This window comes from Nanorana parkeri, unplaced genomic scaffold, assembly GCF_000935625.1.
Source record: "Nanorana parkeri isolate BGI_ZX_2015 unplaced genomic scaffold, ASM93562v1 scaffold3355, whole genome shotgun sequence".
NCBI lineage: Eukaryota > Metazoa > Chordata > Amphibia > Anura > Dicroglossidae > Nanorana > Nanorana parkeri.
In genome coordinates this window covers 21104-37027 of record NW_017309623.1, presented here as the reverse complement: position 1 = coordinate 37027, position 15924 = coordinate 21104, and the positions used below count along the sequence as shown (strand labels likewise).

At 49.1% G+C, this 15924-nt stretch overlaps 2 protein-coding genes across 2 annotated transcripts in view; one reads left to right on the top strand and one right to left on the bottom strand.

The window, feature by feature from the left end:
* Positions 1-843: 843 nt before the first annotated feature.
* LOC108803063 (protein S100-A1-like) lies at positions 844-4578 on the bottom strand. Its single transcript, XM_018574906.1, has 4 exons — positions 4574-4578; positions 4004-4106; positions 1481-1628; positions 844-1028 (listed from the first exon to the last, which is right to left on the bottom strand). The coding sequence occupies exons 2-4, from the start codon at positions 4087-4089 to the stop codon at positions 885-887; spliced, it is 378 nt and encodes a 125-aa protein (XP_018430408.1). The 5' UTR covers positions 4090-4106; positions 4574-4578; the 3' UTR covers positions 844-884.
* A 2714-nt stretch (positions 4579-7292) lies between these two features.
* The window catches only part of S100A13 (S100 calcium binding protein A13), an 18516-nt gene continuing 9884 nt past the window's right edge, over positions 7293-15924 (top strand). Inside the window, exon 1 of the mRNA XM_018574908.1 lies at positions 7293-7578. The gene's annotated coding sequence lies outside the window, so the exon portion shown is untranslated. The remainder of the gene's footprint in view (positions 7579-15924) is intronic.

The following is a 15924-nucleotide window of genomic DNA, read 5'->3' as shown; positions in this document are numbered from 1 at the left end:
AGATATATACTGTATATATATATCTATATATAGATATATATATATATACACACACACTATATTACCAAAAGTATTGGGACGCCGGCATTTACATGCACATGAATTTTAATGGCATCCCAGTCTTAGTCCATAGGGTTCAGTATTGAGTTGGCTCCACCCTTTGCCGCTATAACAGCTTCAACTCTTCTGGAAAGGCGTCCACAAGGTTTAGGATGGTGTCTATGGGAATGTTGGACCATTTGTGAGGTCAGGTACTGATGTTGGAGCAGAAGGCTGGGCTCGCAGTCTCCGCTCTAATTCATCCCAAAGGTGTTCTATCGGGTTGAGGTCAGGACTCTGCAGGCCAGTCAAGTTCCTCCACCCCAAACTCGCTCATCCATGTCTTTATGGACCTTGCTTTGTGCACTGGTGCGCAGTCATGTTGAAACAGGAAGGGGCCATCCCCAAACTGTTCCCACAAAGTTGGGAGTATGAAATTGTCCATAATGTCTTGGTATGCTGATGCCTTAAGAGTCCCTTCACTGGAACTAAGGGGCCAAGCCCAACCCCTGAAAAACAACCCCACATCATAATCCCCCCTCCGCCAAACTTTACTATTGAGGTTGTCGTCTTGTTAATCTTCCTCTTACACCATCGCAGTTTGCCTTGTTTGCTCTTTACAAAGTATACTCTAAAAGAGTAAAAGTAGTACACACAATGCTTTGAATTTTGAATTTTATTTATTATTTAGTTATTTACATTTTTGTTGCTGTTCGAAATTAATATAAGCTGTTGCAGCAGGAAACAGAAACACAGAGGCAGTTCAAGGATACATTTCTACTTTATTGAGACATCAGTCTTTGTACAAGAGGCTCCGGGCCGGTGTAATGAGCAGTCGGAGTGGCTCAGCTGCTCTCGCAGAAGAAGGTGTTGCAGGCCACGGTCAGAGAGGCCACCAAGATGACAAACTCCTGAAAGTCCACCTCTCCATCTCCGTTCTCGTCCAGTTCCTTCAGGATCTTGTCCACGGAGGTGGCGTCTTTCTGCTCCTAGAGAAGGAAGATAAAGGTTTAATCAACCATCGGTTTCTATCTCCATTAGTTCCTGCCTGCTACAAGAACTAAAGATTTATTTCTACAAGAAAGAAAAAAGGGTTCCAAAAGATTGAAAAGGTCGAGGCTTTTGTCGGACATTCTTTCCTACATATTGTGTTGGGTTTTTCTCTTGGTAATTGGTTTTCAAGATTTGTTTTCCTATCCAAATCCGAGTATATTTTTGTAGACAATTTTTGTAGACCTCAGCTACCATCAAGAAGACTTCCAAAAGGGTTTCCCAATCATCAATTTGACTCAAAGATTGTGTGTGGCTTTGCAGAGAAAGCTCATAAACGAAATATCTGTAGTAGAGTTAAAGGAATCACCTAAACTACAAACTTTCCACATTAAACTCAATATCCCAAATTATTCTGCAGCTGAACATGTCCCATCCTATTGCGTCTTACCTCAAGATACTCTGCAAGCTCGTTCTGTAGAAGATCCTTCAGTTCCTTCTTGCTCAACTTGTGCTTGTCACCTTCCCGGGCGGAATATGTGTGGAAGACTTCAATAAGTGTTTCCATGGCCTTTTCCAGTTGTGACATCTTTGGATGGCTAGGTCAGCGGACAAATGGAGGAGTGAAAAGGTTGGTTGGGTGCACCACCAAAAAGCTGGAAGCTCGAAGTTCTGATTGTGGTTGATTATCTGGAAATGATAGAGTGAAAGATATATTTAATTCAAAAGGAGAGGTACGAACATCCCAACATCAGAACAAGCTGGTTGATGAGATTCTGTGATGAAGCAGGAAAAGGAGACATGATTGTGATCTTGTCAGGGGAATTAGAGAGGGTTGTTTTGGTGGGTAGTGTTTTGTAAAGACGGATCGAGTTAAGAACATTGACACTTCAGATGCAGTTTACTATCCAAGCTGGGAACATTGTTTCCAACAACTGGGAATATAGGATAATGAGTCATTGTGGTAGGACAATAGAAAAGAAATATGAAAACTGGGGTACAAAACAAAGAATTAAATAAGTTTGCTCCAGGAAGTTGAATAGGTTGATTGGTATGATTTTACATCCAAAGGCTTTAATTTTTATTGGTATTTGAAAGTGAATGAGTAGAAGACATGTTTTAAGAGAATGGGGAGTTGTACAAAGTACCTAAAAACAGGGCAGGTAGGACTATTAGGGAGGTGGAAAGACTGAGGTGAGGTATTTATTTGAGGTTACAAAGGGGGGAAGGCAGAAATATTTTTTGCCAAACATAATGAGTTGGATAGACGGGCTGATGGACCCAACAACTGGATGGATAGAAGATGAAAAGGCTCACAGAGGAAAGCATAGGAATAGGGAAGGATAGAAACCTTTTTCAATGGACAATATAAGAGTATAGATTAATTGATGGACTGATGGAGAGTTCTATGACCGTACTATCACAGAGCAGACATTCAGAGCTACAATTGTACATGTTTCTCAAAGAACGACTTACTAGATGGCCAAACTTTTAGCAAAAGGTTAAACAAAAAACTCAACAACTAGACACGTAGGTTAAGTAGCTATTTTTTCATTTACATAGATTAATAAATAACGTAGCATATGTTACTTGGGGGCAAGAGAAGAAAAGGGAATGACTTTTGCTCCATGGAAATATAGACTGATGGACAGCTGGGTGTATGTATGGGGAAAGAGTAGATACTGGAAGTCCTATCTGTGACTATCAAGCTAGAGTTGACGTAGAAGTCATGGGGAAAAGCCTAAGATTCCAGTAACTAGACATCTAGGTAGAAAGTTATGGTTTTATATGTATAGAGATTAAATCTAGGGGACCTGTTATACAATGTTGAACACAACTTGTCCAAGTGGCTTTCTCAATTTATACCCACATGGGCAACTCAGCCACCTTGATCCAATCATCATGGGGTCATGAATGTGTCATGGTGGTTGGATTAAGCCAATTACAATAAGGCATTTTAACTTTTCACACCTCCCGTCGTGTTCTTGAACAATCACAATCAGCCTTTTGCCCGTGTAGGTTTAAATGCTGGGGTATATGCTGAACACTCTTTGAGGAAGCCACTTGGATGAGCAGTGCAAAATCTTAAACATCACAAAACAAGTGGAATGTGACTAACTACTAGTAGTAATACCATGGCCTGGGTGATAAATAAGAACCTTCAAAGACAAAGCTTGGTGTTACGGGAGAACAAAAGGACAATTGGACAAGCATAGTATGATGCACTCCTTTGAATTGAGCAAGCCACTTGGATGCAACATCTTCAACATTACAAACACAAGTCCAGGGGAATGTGGCTGTTACTAGCTATACCATGGCCTGGATGATAAATGAGATCCTTCACAAAGTTTGGTGTTAAGGGAGATCGAGGACTATTGGAGAAGCATAACATGATTGATCAATAGGTCGGACAGATTAAAAACTGGATGGATGGTCAGATAATGAGTAGAAGTTCTGAGCACCAGTTGTGGTTGGCTGTCTACAAGTTGGGGATGGAAAACGGAATGGAAGGGAGATCGAGGACTATTGGAGAAGCATAACATGATGGATCAATAGGTGGACGGACAGATGAAAAACTGGATGGAAGGGAGATCGAGGACTATTGGAGAAGCATAACATGATGGATCAATAGGTGGACAGACAGATAAAAAACTGAATGGAAGGGAGATCGAGGGCTATTGGAGAAGCATACCATGATGGATCAATAGGTGGACGGACAGATGAAAAACTGTATGGATGGTCAGATAATGAGTAGAAGTTCTGAACACCAGTTGTGGTTGACTGTCTACAAGTAAAGACCTAACATATATGAGGAACCCAAACAAAGACACATAAGATCTGCTATCTACATGGGGAAAATAAAAAAAAAGAGGACAAACACATTTGGTGTTAGACAGAAAAGAAGACCTTCAGATAATTATTTTGGCAGTAGGAATATTTATCGGCACTGATGGCTTTCAGTGTTTGGACTCACCAGACTGGTTCCAGTGGCCGTTCCTCTGTAGAAGCTGGTGATGACTGCTCACCTTTGGTCTGCTCTGCCGCAGGTCTCCTTTTCATCTTTTCCCCCGGTGTATCTGTTACATCCCAAACAATGCGGTCTGTTCCTCTCGGGTGTCACCATTCTCATTTCCATACCATCATTGTGGACTTCTGGCGCATCACCCAGGAGACCTCGGAAACCGGACTCCCCATATGAAGAGAACCTTCTGAGATGCCAGTCACCTGATGTTAATGAGTCGTGTCTTGTGTTAGGGATCTACTCCGTATCGCTATCAGCTGGCCTTACGCACAGTCCCCGATTGAGCGACCGGTTTACATAACAGCGAGCGTGCTGGGAAATGGCTCGCTACGTGGACAATCGTATTACGGAATATGGGTAATTAGGTTTATACACAACCCAAGGATATCTAATGAGTCACAAATCTGTGGCCAATGAAATCTGGTTTATCGTTGCATGATTTATCAAGTGATCACATTTAAACAGACCCTTAAATCCAAACAGCAGGTCCTTGTAATGGAGGAACCATAATACCGTACTCACTTCTCTGGTGGCCCTGGTACCCTACCATTCCTCGGTTCTACCTCTGCAGTCACATTGTGACACCTTCAACACTTCCAGGAGTGTCAGATGCCTTATTTTACGCATGTTTGAGCGCCCATTGACCCCACAGAAACGGAGGGTGTGGGTACCTTCGGGGCCGGCCCTGATGTTAGGAGGTAGGCTCCGTGGCCTCTATGGGTTTCTCTGCCCCCTCCACTTTTATGGGTCTCTCTTCGGGAGAGCCCCTACCTTGTACTCGTGGGACCTGTTTCGGCAGGGCCCTGAGGATCGGGGTCTGCCTGGCTTCGGCTAGGTGGACTTGGGTTTACCTTGCCCCTGTCAGGAGCCTTGCGCCCTGGGGGGGGGGGTTCAGGGTTTTCGAGGCCCTTACTCTTCGGAGGAAGACCAAAGCACCCTTGTGCACTTTTTTCGTGTACTGTGATTTCATGGTTCACAGGGGTGAAGTTGGTCTTCGATGCACGCATCACGGGACCAGGGGCGCAACTCGAAATCACAGGGCCACATAGCAAAATAGCAGAGAGACTATGGTGGGCTCTGCAGGGTCTCAGGTGGGCTGGTCACACCCCTGCACAGCTCTTACCTGTCAGCCCTGATCCGCTGTCAGCCTTCTCCACCTCTGGGCTCCGCCTCCTCTTTGGTTGCCAGTGGGCCCCACCTCCTCCACCGTTGCCGGGCCTTGCCTCCTCCTACACTGCCATGGCCGGGCCCCGCCTCCTCCTATGCTGCCGTCGCAGGGCCCCCGGCATCCTCCATCGCAAGCTGCTGGCTGTCACTGACTCAGCAGCGGCTGTGAGGAGGAATGCACCACTGCACAGATCACTGACAGTGGCGCGTTCCTTCTCACAGCCGCCAGTGACAGCCAGCAGCAGCCTGTGATTCCATAGCGACCCAGGCGGCACGCACAGCATCAGGGGGACCCATTTATTACTCGGCCTGGCCGGGCCCCCTTTTGCCCCGGGCCCCATAGCGGCCACCTGGGTCGGTATGACGATAGTTCCACCACTGCACGGGACTTTAAAAAAAAAAGGGAGTGTCAGAAGCCTGTGTCCCCCACTGCATGCTATGGATCCCTGCCCAGATCCCTATGTCACTACAGGGCTCAGCAATGATGTAGAGGGCAGAATATGGAGCTACAGCACAGGGCGAGGACAGGGGCATCCAACACTCCCTGAAGTATTGAATACTGAAGAGTCTATAGCGTTGCCATTTGATTCTATATCAGGGTCACTAATAGCGCTTACGGCATGCTAAAGTGACCATAATATGACCAGAAGGCCACTTTAGCATACCTTAAGCGCACGTTAAGATGCCTGAAGTGTTACTTGACATACAAACTCTAATTTAATTGTGAGTGAAAAAATGAGTCAAACAAGAGCAAAAGTTATCTTCTGTTGTCACCATCAGGAAACCCCACCCTGAGAAACGCCATCGCCGTAGCGCATGTAGACGGGAAGTGGCTACATAGAGGCTGCAGGGGATCAGCAGCACCGAGATGTAACAAAGGATGAATGCAGGTGAACAAAAAATTATTTATTTAAAAAAGAAAATGACAATTATTTATAATACACAGAGCAGGGCGCAAACGAAATGTCATCCAGTTTGCGGTTACATCTACGTAAAAACGATCCAGCATGCTGGAAAATCGTTGTGAATGACATTAGACTTTCACTACTGGTGAATGCTTCTTATAGGGATGCAACAATAATGTTTTTTCGGTATCGAGTACCGATATTTTTTTTCCCGGTACTCACCGATACCGAATACCGATACCGGAAATCCCATTACGGAAGCCAGGCGGCGTGTAATGATTCACCATCCGGCTTCCCGATTAGCCGAGTAATGACGCATTGCCCGGATTCCTGATTGATCGAGAAGCTGGCCAATCAGGAAGCTGGGCAACAGGTCATTACACGCTGCTCGGCTTCCTGATTGGCCAGGAAGCCGGCTCCATGCTCCCTCATAACAAGTGACAAGGGAGCATGGAGCCGGCTTCCCGGCCAATCAGGAAGCCGGGCAGCGTGTAATGACGTGCTGCCCAGCGTCCTGATACCGGAAGCTCAAGTATCGGGCTAGGTATCGGAGCAAATACTCGGCATCGGCACAGATACTGATACCAGTATCGATGCATCCCTAGCTTCTTACCATCATCTCAATTCCAACGTCATTGTTTGTGTACATTGACTGGACCACATTCAGTGGCCGTTGACCTCTGACCTCCAATATCGCGCTGTGATACGTATCTGCGACAGTGCAGCGGACGAGCGGGTAATGTGAGCACTCACCAGCGGGTGGGATCTAACACGCTGAGAATAAAACCGGTCGTTCGCCGCTATAAAAGTTGTACGTATTAAGAAGCGACCAATCAAATGCAACATTGGACCTGTTATCAATAACGTATCGAGACCTGGATGTACCGTTGTAGATTAACGACAGCAGGCGCGCCCTGAGCGCGAAGGTGAACGCAAATGTGATTTATAAATGCATTTTTTTTTTTAAAGGCGCAAAAGGCAGATGACCGTTCGCCAGTTTATAAATGTGCCCTGTCCTCATCGGTCGACCTCCGCCTCCATCAGATTGCGAGCTCTTCGACGCGCCGTCCCTGCTGCGCTCCAGGTGGCGTCTCATGTTCCTGCGGTAATTTGTCCTGGTCTTTTATCTCCGCCGTGCTGACAATACCCTTGTTAATAATTCATATTTAATTTTTAGGTACACGGTCCCGCGGATGCATTATTGATGCCGTGCTACTCTATACGTAGGCTGCGCTGTCTCTGCGCCGCCCCCTGCTGCTTGCTGCCCGCCATTACAGCTGGGAGTCAGGAATCTCCATGGGATGAGTCAGTTACTCCCAGCTATGAAGAGGCTGCAGTGAGCCCAGGGCGCCTCCTCCTCCTCCGCCGCCTTCTCGTGGACACCCCAAACATCCTGTTTTCAGCAGGCCAGGAATGACTTAAAGGGACAGGAGCCTTCTCTAGACCGCAGTGCCTGTAAGTACAAGGCATCAGGTCCTGAAATGTAAGGGACTGTAGCCTCTGATTCGCTGTCTGTGCCTGTTCCTTAATCTGCGTGGCGATCCAGCACACATGGGGTTAAACCGACTGTTATGCAAGTGCCGCGCTGAGGGGTGTAACTGTGTCTGATGGGGCCCCATTGCAAAACGGTTAAGTGGCCCCCTGACACTGTTTACTCTCTCGCTCTCTCCTCTAGTGATATGGAGACCGCAGCCAGTAGTATGACTGCTCAGAGACCGTCCGCTATGGGGGGCTCCTGAGGCTTGGGGCTGTGGTCCTAGCATGGGACCACTCTGTAAAGCTGCATGCTCGTTCTGGGTTAATGACTCGCTAGGTGGTGAAGGATGAGGATGATGGGTCTGGTGCATGCAGTGTTCATCCTGAGGGGTGAGCTGCACTCCGGGGACACATGGGCGTCTAAATGAGGCATTTGGGGTAAAGAGTCGCCGGCTCGGGGAGTGCGAAGAATAGTCATTTTTATTGCTATTCGGGGTGCCGTACTCGTGGCCCTCTACTAGAAGTGTATCAGTGACCCCAACACTCATCCCTTCCCCTACCGGACCCAATAATCCTCAACCATCACTGACCCCAACACTTACCGCTCCCCAGATCTGACCCCAAAACTCATCCCTTCCCCTACCGGACCCCAATAATCCTCAACCATCACTGACCCCAACACTTAACATTCTCCAGATCTGACCCCAACACTCATCCCTTCCCCTACTGGACCCCAATAATCCTCAACCATCACTGACCCTAACACTTAACCCTCTCCAGATCTGACCCCCAACACTCATCCCTTTCCCTACCGGACCCCAATAATCCTCAACCATCACTGACCCCAACACTTAAACCTCTCCAGATCTGACCCCAACACTTAACATTCTCCAGATCTGACCCCAACACTCATCTTTTCTCCTACTGGACCCCAATAATCCTCAACCATCACTGACCCCAACATTTAACCCTCTCCAGATCTGACCCCAACACTTAACATTTCCCAGATCTGACCCCAACACTCATCCCTTCCCCTACCGGACCCCAATAATCCTCAACCATCACTGACCCCAACATTTAACCCTCTCCAGATCTGACCCCAACACTTAACATTCTCCAGATCTGACCCCAACACTCATCTCTTCTCCTTCTGGACCCCAATAATCCTCAACCATCACTGACCCCAACATTTAACCCTCTCCAGATCTGACCCCAACACTCATCCTTTCCCCTACCGGACCCCAATAATCCTCAACCATCACTGACCCCGACACTTAACCCTCTCCAGATCTGACCCCAACACTCATCCCTTCCCCTACCGGACCCCAATAATCCTCAACCATCACTGACCCCAAAACTTAACCCTTTCCAGATCTGACCCCAACACTTAACATTCTCCAGATCTGACCCCAACACTCATCTCTTCTCCTACTGGACCCCAATAATCCTCAACCATCACTGACCCCAACATTTAACCCTCTCCAGATCTGACCCCAACACTAACATTCTCCAGATCTGACCCCAACACTCATCCCTTCCCCTACCGGACCCAAATAATCCTCAACCATCACTGACCCCGACACTTAACCCTCACCAGATCTGACCCCAACACTCATCCCTTCCCCTACCGGACCCCACTAATCCTCAACCATCACTGACCCTAACACTTAACCCTCCCCAGATCTGACCCCAACACTATACCCTTCATACAACCTGATCACAACACTAAAGGCTGCCACTATTTGACCCCAAGAATCAACCCTCCCTGTAGCTTACCCCAGTGCTCAACCCTTCCCTTACCTGACCCCAAAAATATATTCTCAACCCTAACTGACCCAACACTCAACTCTTCCCCTACCTGACCCCAACATTCAACACTCACATAAATTGATCCTAACACTCACCTCTCTCCCTATCTGACCCTAGCAATCAGTTCCTCGCCATAACTTACTCTGACACTTAAACTTCTCACTATCTAACCCCATTACTCAACCCTTCTGTCACAGTACTAGGGATGTGAGCCCACAGGAAAGCAGGTGGCACAGGATCCCCCAGGGCGTGGAATCTAAGGGCCAGCCGGTGTGCCCCCAGGGACCCCCTCACAGAAGTTTGGGCTTAGCTGCGTGCTGCCCCCAAGTCACAACCCCCAGGTTCTCCCTGCTTGTGTGGAGAGTACCCAGATACAGTACAGGCAGGGATGGAAGGATGGAGCAAAAGGAGATCCAGTTACTGAGCCAAAGGTCAGGGCAGGCAGCAGACAATCATAATCAGGAGAACTAGCCGAGTCAGTACACAAGAGATCAGTCCACAGTCAGGTCAGCCACAACTGGTGAGGATACTCTCCGCACACCTTTCAGCAGTCCAATAAACAATGTGACCACATCTCTTGCCTTGAGGAAGGGACCCTGCGCGGCCCCGAAACGTCGGCTCTTTTTGATCTTTGTGACACTATTGTCCAATAAAAAGGACTTATTCATTTTAAATACTTGGAGTGCTGGTGACCTATTCTTCCAATCAGGTCAGGCACACAGAAAGGGCTCAGGAATAAGTGTTACTCAAGCAACCAGAAGCTGCTCTGAGATGGATTTAAATAGGGAGAGAGATAGGAGGCAGGACAGGAAGTAGCAGAAAACAAGGTACATTAACCATCAGCTGAAGCAGGCAGCACCCAGAGCTGCTAAGTCAGTGCAGCAAGAGCAGAGCAAGGCTTGTGGAACCACAGGTGCCAGCAGACCCACAGCAAGAACAGGTAAAAAACAAATGCAGAGCAGTGAAGCACAGATCAGCTCTGTGGCACCTTCCCCATCTGACACCACAACTTAACCCTGCCCCTACCTGACCCCAACACTTAGTCCTCACACAACCTGACCCCAGAACTCAGCCCTTTCCCTACCTGACCCCAACACTTAGTCCTCACACAACCTGACCCCGGAACTCAGCCCTTCCCTTACCTGACCCCAACACTTAGTCCTCACACAACCTGACCCCAGAACTCAGCCCTTTCCCTACCTGACCCCAACACTTAGTCCTCACACAACCTGACCCCGGAACTCAGCCCTTCCCTTACCTGACCCCAACACTTAGTCCTCACACAACCTGACCCCTTCAACCATCACTGACCCCAAAACTTAACCCTTTCCAGATCTGACCCCAACACTTAACATTCTCCAGATCTGACCCCAACACTCATCTCTTCTCCTACTGGACCCCAATAATCCTCAACCATCACTGACCCCAACATTTAACCCTCTCCAGATCTGACCCCAACACTAACATTCTCCAGATCTGACCCCAACACTCATCCCTTCCCCTACCGGACCCAAATAATCCTCAACCATCACTGACCCCGACACTTAACCCTCACCAGATCTGACCCCAACACTCATCCCTTCCCCTACCGGACCCCACTAATCCTCAACCATCACTGACCCTAACACTTAACCCTCCCCAGATCTGACCCCAACACTATACCCTTCATACAACCTGATCACAACACTAAAGGCTGCCACTATTTGACCCCAAGAATCAACCCTCCCTGTAGCTTACCCCAGTGCTCAACCCTTCCCTTACCTGACCCCAAAAATATATTCTCAACCCTAACTGACCCAACACTCAACTCTTCCCCTACCTGACCCCAACATTCAACACTCACATAAATTGATCCTAACACTCACCTCTCTCCCTATCTGACCCTAGCAATCAGTTCCTCGCCATAACTTACTCTGACACTTAAACTTCTCACTATCTAACCCCATTACTCAACCCTTCTGTCACAGTACTAGGGATGTGAGCCCACAGGAAAGCAGGTGGCACAGGATCCCCCAGGGCGTGGAATCTAAGGGCCAGCCGGTGTGCCCCCAGGGACCCCCTCACAGAAGTTTGGGCTTAGCTGCGTGCTGCCCCCAAGTCACAACCCCCAGGTTCTCCCTGCTTGTGTGGAGAGTACCCAGATACAGTACAGGCAGGGATGGAAGGATGGAGCAAAAGGAGATCCAGTTACTGAGCCAAAGGTCAGGGCAGGCAGCAGACAATCATAATCAGGAGAACTAGCCGAGTCAGTACACAAGAGATCAGTCCACAGTCAGGTCAGCCACAACTGGTGAGGATACTCTCCGCACACCTTTCAGCAGTCCAATAAACAATGTGACCACATCTCTTGCCTTGAGGAAGGGACCCTGCGCGGCCCCGAAACGTCGGCTCTTTTTGATCTTTGTGACACTATTGTCCAATAAAAAGGACTTATTCATTTTAAATACTTGGAGTGCTGGTGACCTATTCTTCCAATCAGGTCAGGCACACAGAAAGGGCTCAGGAATAAGTGTTACTCAAGCAACCAGAAGCTGCTCTGAGATGGATTTAAATAGGGAGAGAGATAGGAGGCAGGACAGGAAGTAGCAGAAAACAAGGTACATTAACCATCAGCTGAAGCAGGCAGCACCCAGAGCTGCTAAGTCAGTGCAGCAAGAGCAGAGCAAGGCTTGTGGAACCACAGGTGTAAAAGGACTTATTCATTTTAAATACTTGGAGAGCTGGTGACCTATTCTTCCAATCAGGTCAGGCACACAGAAAGGGCTCAGGAATAAGTGTTACTCAAGCAACCAGAAGCTGCTCTGAGATGGATTTAAATAGGGAGAGAGATAGGAGGCAGGACAGGAAGTAGCAGAAAACAAGGTACATTAACCATCAGCTGAAGCAGGCAGCACCCAGAGCTGCTAAGTCAGTGCAGCAAGAGCAGAGCAAGGCTTGTGGAACCACAGGTGCCAGCAGACCCACAGCAAGAACAGGTAAAAAACAAATGCAGAGCAGTGAAGCACAGATCAGCTCTGTGGCACCTTCCCCATCTGACACCACAACTTAACCCTGCCCCTACCTGACCCCAACACTTAGTCCTCACACAACCTGACCCCAGAACTCAGCCCTTTCCCTACCTGACCCCAACACTTAGTCCTCACACAACCTGACCCCGGAACTCAGCCCTTCCCTTACCTGACCCCAACACTTAGTCCTCACACAACCTGACCCCAGAACTCAGCCCTTTCTCTACCTGACCCCAACACTTAGTCCTCACAACCTGACCCCAGAACTCAGCCCTTTCCCTACCTGACTCCAACACTTAGTCCTCACACAACCTGACCCCAGAACTCAGCCCTTCCCCTATCTGACCCCAACACTTAGTCCTCACACAACCTGACCCCAGCACTCAGCCCTTCCCCTATCTGACCCCAACACTTAGTCCTCACACAACTTGACCACAGAACTCAGCCCTTCCCTTATCTGACCCCAACACTTAATCCTCACACAACCTGACCCTAGATCTCAGCCCTTCCCCTATCTGACCCCAACACTTAGTCCTCACACATGACCCCAGAACTCAGCCCTTCCCTTACATGACCCCGACGCTTAGTCCTCACACAACCTGACCCCAGAACTCAGCCCTTCCCTTACCTGACCCCAACACTTAGTCCTCACACATGACCCCAGAACTCAGCCCTTCCCTTACATGACCCCGACGCTTAGTCCTCACACAACCTGACCCCAGAACTCAGCCCTTCCCTTACCTGACCCCAACACTTAGTCCTCACACATGACCCCAGAACTCAGCCCTTCCCTTACATGACCCCGACGCTTAGTCCTCACACAACCTGACCCCAGAACTCAGCCCTTCCCTTACCTGACCCCAACACTTAGTCCTCACACATGACCCCAGAACTCAGCCCTTCCCTTACATGACCCCGACGCTTAGTCCTCACACAACCTGACCCCAGAACTCAGCCCTTCCCTTACCTGACCCCAACACTTAGTCCTCACACATGACCCCAGAACTCAGCCCTTCCCTTACATGACCCCGACGCTTAGTCCTCACACAACCTGACCCCAGAACTCAGCCCTTCCCTTACCTGACCCCAACACTTAGTCCTCACACATGACCCCAGAACTCAGCCCTTCCCTTACATGACCCCGACGCTTAGTCCTCACACAACCTGACCCCAGAACTCAGCCCTTCCCTTACCTGACCCCAACACTTAGTCCTCACACATGACCCCAGAACTCAGCCCTTCCCTTACATGACCCCGACGCTTAGTCCTCACACAACCTGACCCCAGAACTCAGCCCTTCCCTTACCTGACCCCAACACTTAGTCCTCACACATGACCCCAGAACTCAGCCCTTCCCTTACATGACCCCGACGCTTAGTCCTCACACAACCTGACCCCAGAACTCAGCCCTTCCCTTACCTGACCCCAACACTTAGTCCTCACACATGACCCCAGAACTCAGCCCTTCCCTTACATGACCCCGACGCTTAGTCCTCACACAACCTGACCCCAGAACTCAGCCCTTCCCTTACCTGACCCCAACACTTAGTCCTCACACATGACCCCAGAACTCAGCCCTTCCCTTACATGACCCCGACGCTTAGTCCTCACACAACCTGACCCCAGAACTCAGCCCTTCCCTTACCTGACCCCAACACTTAGTCCTCACACATGACCCCAGAACTCAGCCCTTCCCTTACATGACCCCGACGCTTAGTCCTCACACAACCTGACCCCAGAACTCAGCCCTTCCCTTACCTGACCCCAACACTTAGTCCTCACACATGACCCCAGAACTCAGCCCTTCCCTTACATGACCCCGACGCTTAGTCCTCACACAACCTGACCCCAGAACTCGGGCCTTTCCCCTTCCTGACCCCAGAACTCGGGCCTTTCCCCTTCCTGACCCCAGAGCTCCCCCTTCCTGACCCCACTTAACATAACCCTAACACCTAACATTAAAATATGAACCCTTAGGCTGAATCCTGATATCTGCATTACGGTAATGCATCCGTTTAATATGAGACCCTCATCGGGGTGCATTGGAAGCCCATTTGAAATGAAGGAGCCGCTGTTGTCATATCTGACTTGAAAGAGAAAGCGGAGAATTTGGGTGAAAGGCCCTCGAATATAGCTGAACAGGTCTGACCAGAATGATCATGACGCTCCCTCTTTAGGGACAATGGGGGAATGTCTGCATTGATTTCTGAAAAAGCCTCCGCTCAGAATCTGCAGCGCACTTTTGCATCGCTGAATTATAGGAACAGCTGCAACCCGCCCCCATCCCCGGCCCGCACCCAGGGGACCGTCTACTGCCTGCAACAGGCACAAACATTGGCTGCACAGCGTTCTATCACCACCATCACTATACCTTTATGGACCTGGGGGGCTCATAGGCAGGGCGGCCATGACTCAGTCACCATTAAGAACAATGGGGGGGGCGTTGTGGTATCTGACGGGGGGTTATGGTACACAGGAGAAGGGTGTACATTGAGGTACACTGGGGACAGGTATCAGGTCAGGGGTGATGGTTAGAGTACATAGGAGTATATTGGGGTACACAGGAGATGGGTGTATATTGGGGTACACAGGAGATGGGTGTATATTGTGGTACACAGGAGATGGGTGTATATTGGGGTACACAGGAGACGGGTGTATATTGGGGTACACAGGAGATGGGTGTATATTGGGGTGCACAGGAGACGGGTGTATATTGGGGTATACAGGGGGCAGGTATCAGGTCAGAGGTGATGGTTGTAGTACACAGAAGTATATTGGGATACACAGGTGATGGGTGTATATTGGGGTACTCAGGGGGCAGGTATCCGGTTGGGAGGTGACGGTTCTAGTACACAAAAGTATATTGGGATACACAGGTGATGGGTGTATATTGGGGTACACAGGGGGCAGGTATCAGGTCGGAAGTGATAGTTATAGTACATATGAGTATATTAGGGTACCCAGCAGATGGGTGTATATTGGGGTACACAGGGGGCAGGTATCATGTCAGAGAGAGGTGATGGTGATAGTACAGATGAGTATATTGGGGTACACAGGAGACGGGTGTATATTGGGGTACACAGGGGGCAGGCATCAGGTCGGAGGTGATGGTTGTAGTACACATACATATATTGGGGTACACGGGGTCGGTATCAGGTCGGAGATGGTTATATTACACATGAATGTATTGGGGTACATAGGGGACAGGTTTTAGATCAGGGGTGATGGTTATAGTACGCAGGAGTATATTGGTGTACACAGAAGTTAGGTGTATTTTGGGGTGCCCAGGGGACAAGTATCCGGTCGGGAGGTGACGGTTCTAGTACACAGAAGTATATTGGGATACACAGGTGATGGGTGTATATTGGGGTGCACAGGGGACAGGTATCAGGCCGGAAGTGATGGTTATAGTACACAGGAGTATATTAGGGTACCCAGGAGATGGGTGTATATTGGGGTACACAGGGGGGGGGGCAGCTATCCTGTCAGGGGGGATGGTGATAGTGCA

Coding starts and splice junctions, on each gene's coding strand:
- LOC108803063 (XM_018574906.1), bottom strand. CDS start 4,089: ATGAAAAGGAGACCTGCGGCAGAGCAGACCAAAGGTGAGCAGTCATCA. Junction 1,629..4,003: donor CGGCCACTGGAACCAGTCTG/GTGAGTCCAAAC, acceptor CCGCTGACCTAG/CCATCCAAAGATGTCACAAC. Junction 1,029..1,480: donor AGCTTGCAGAGTATCTTGAG/GTAAGACGCAAT, acceptor TTCCTTCTCTAG/GAGCAGAAAGACGCCACCTC.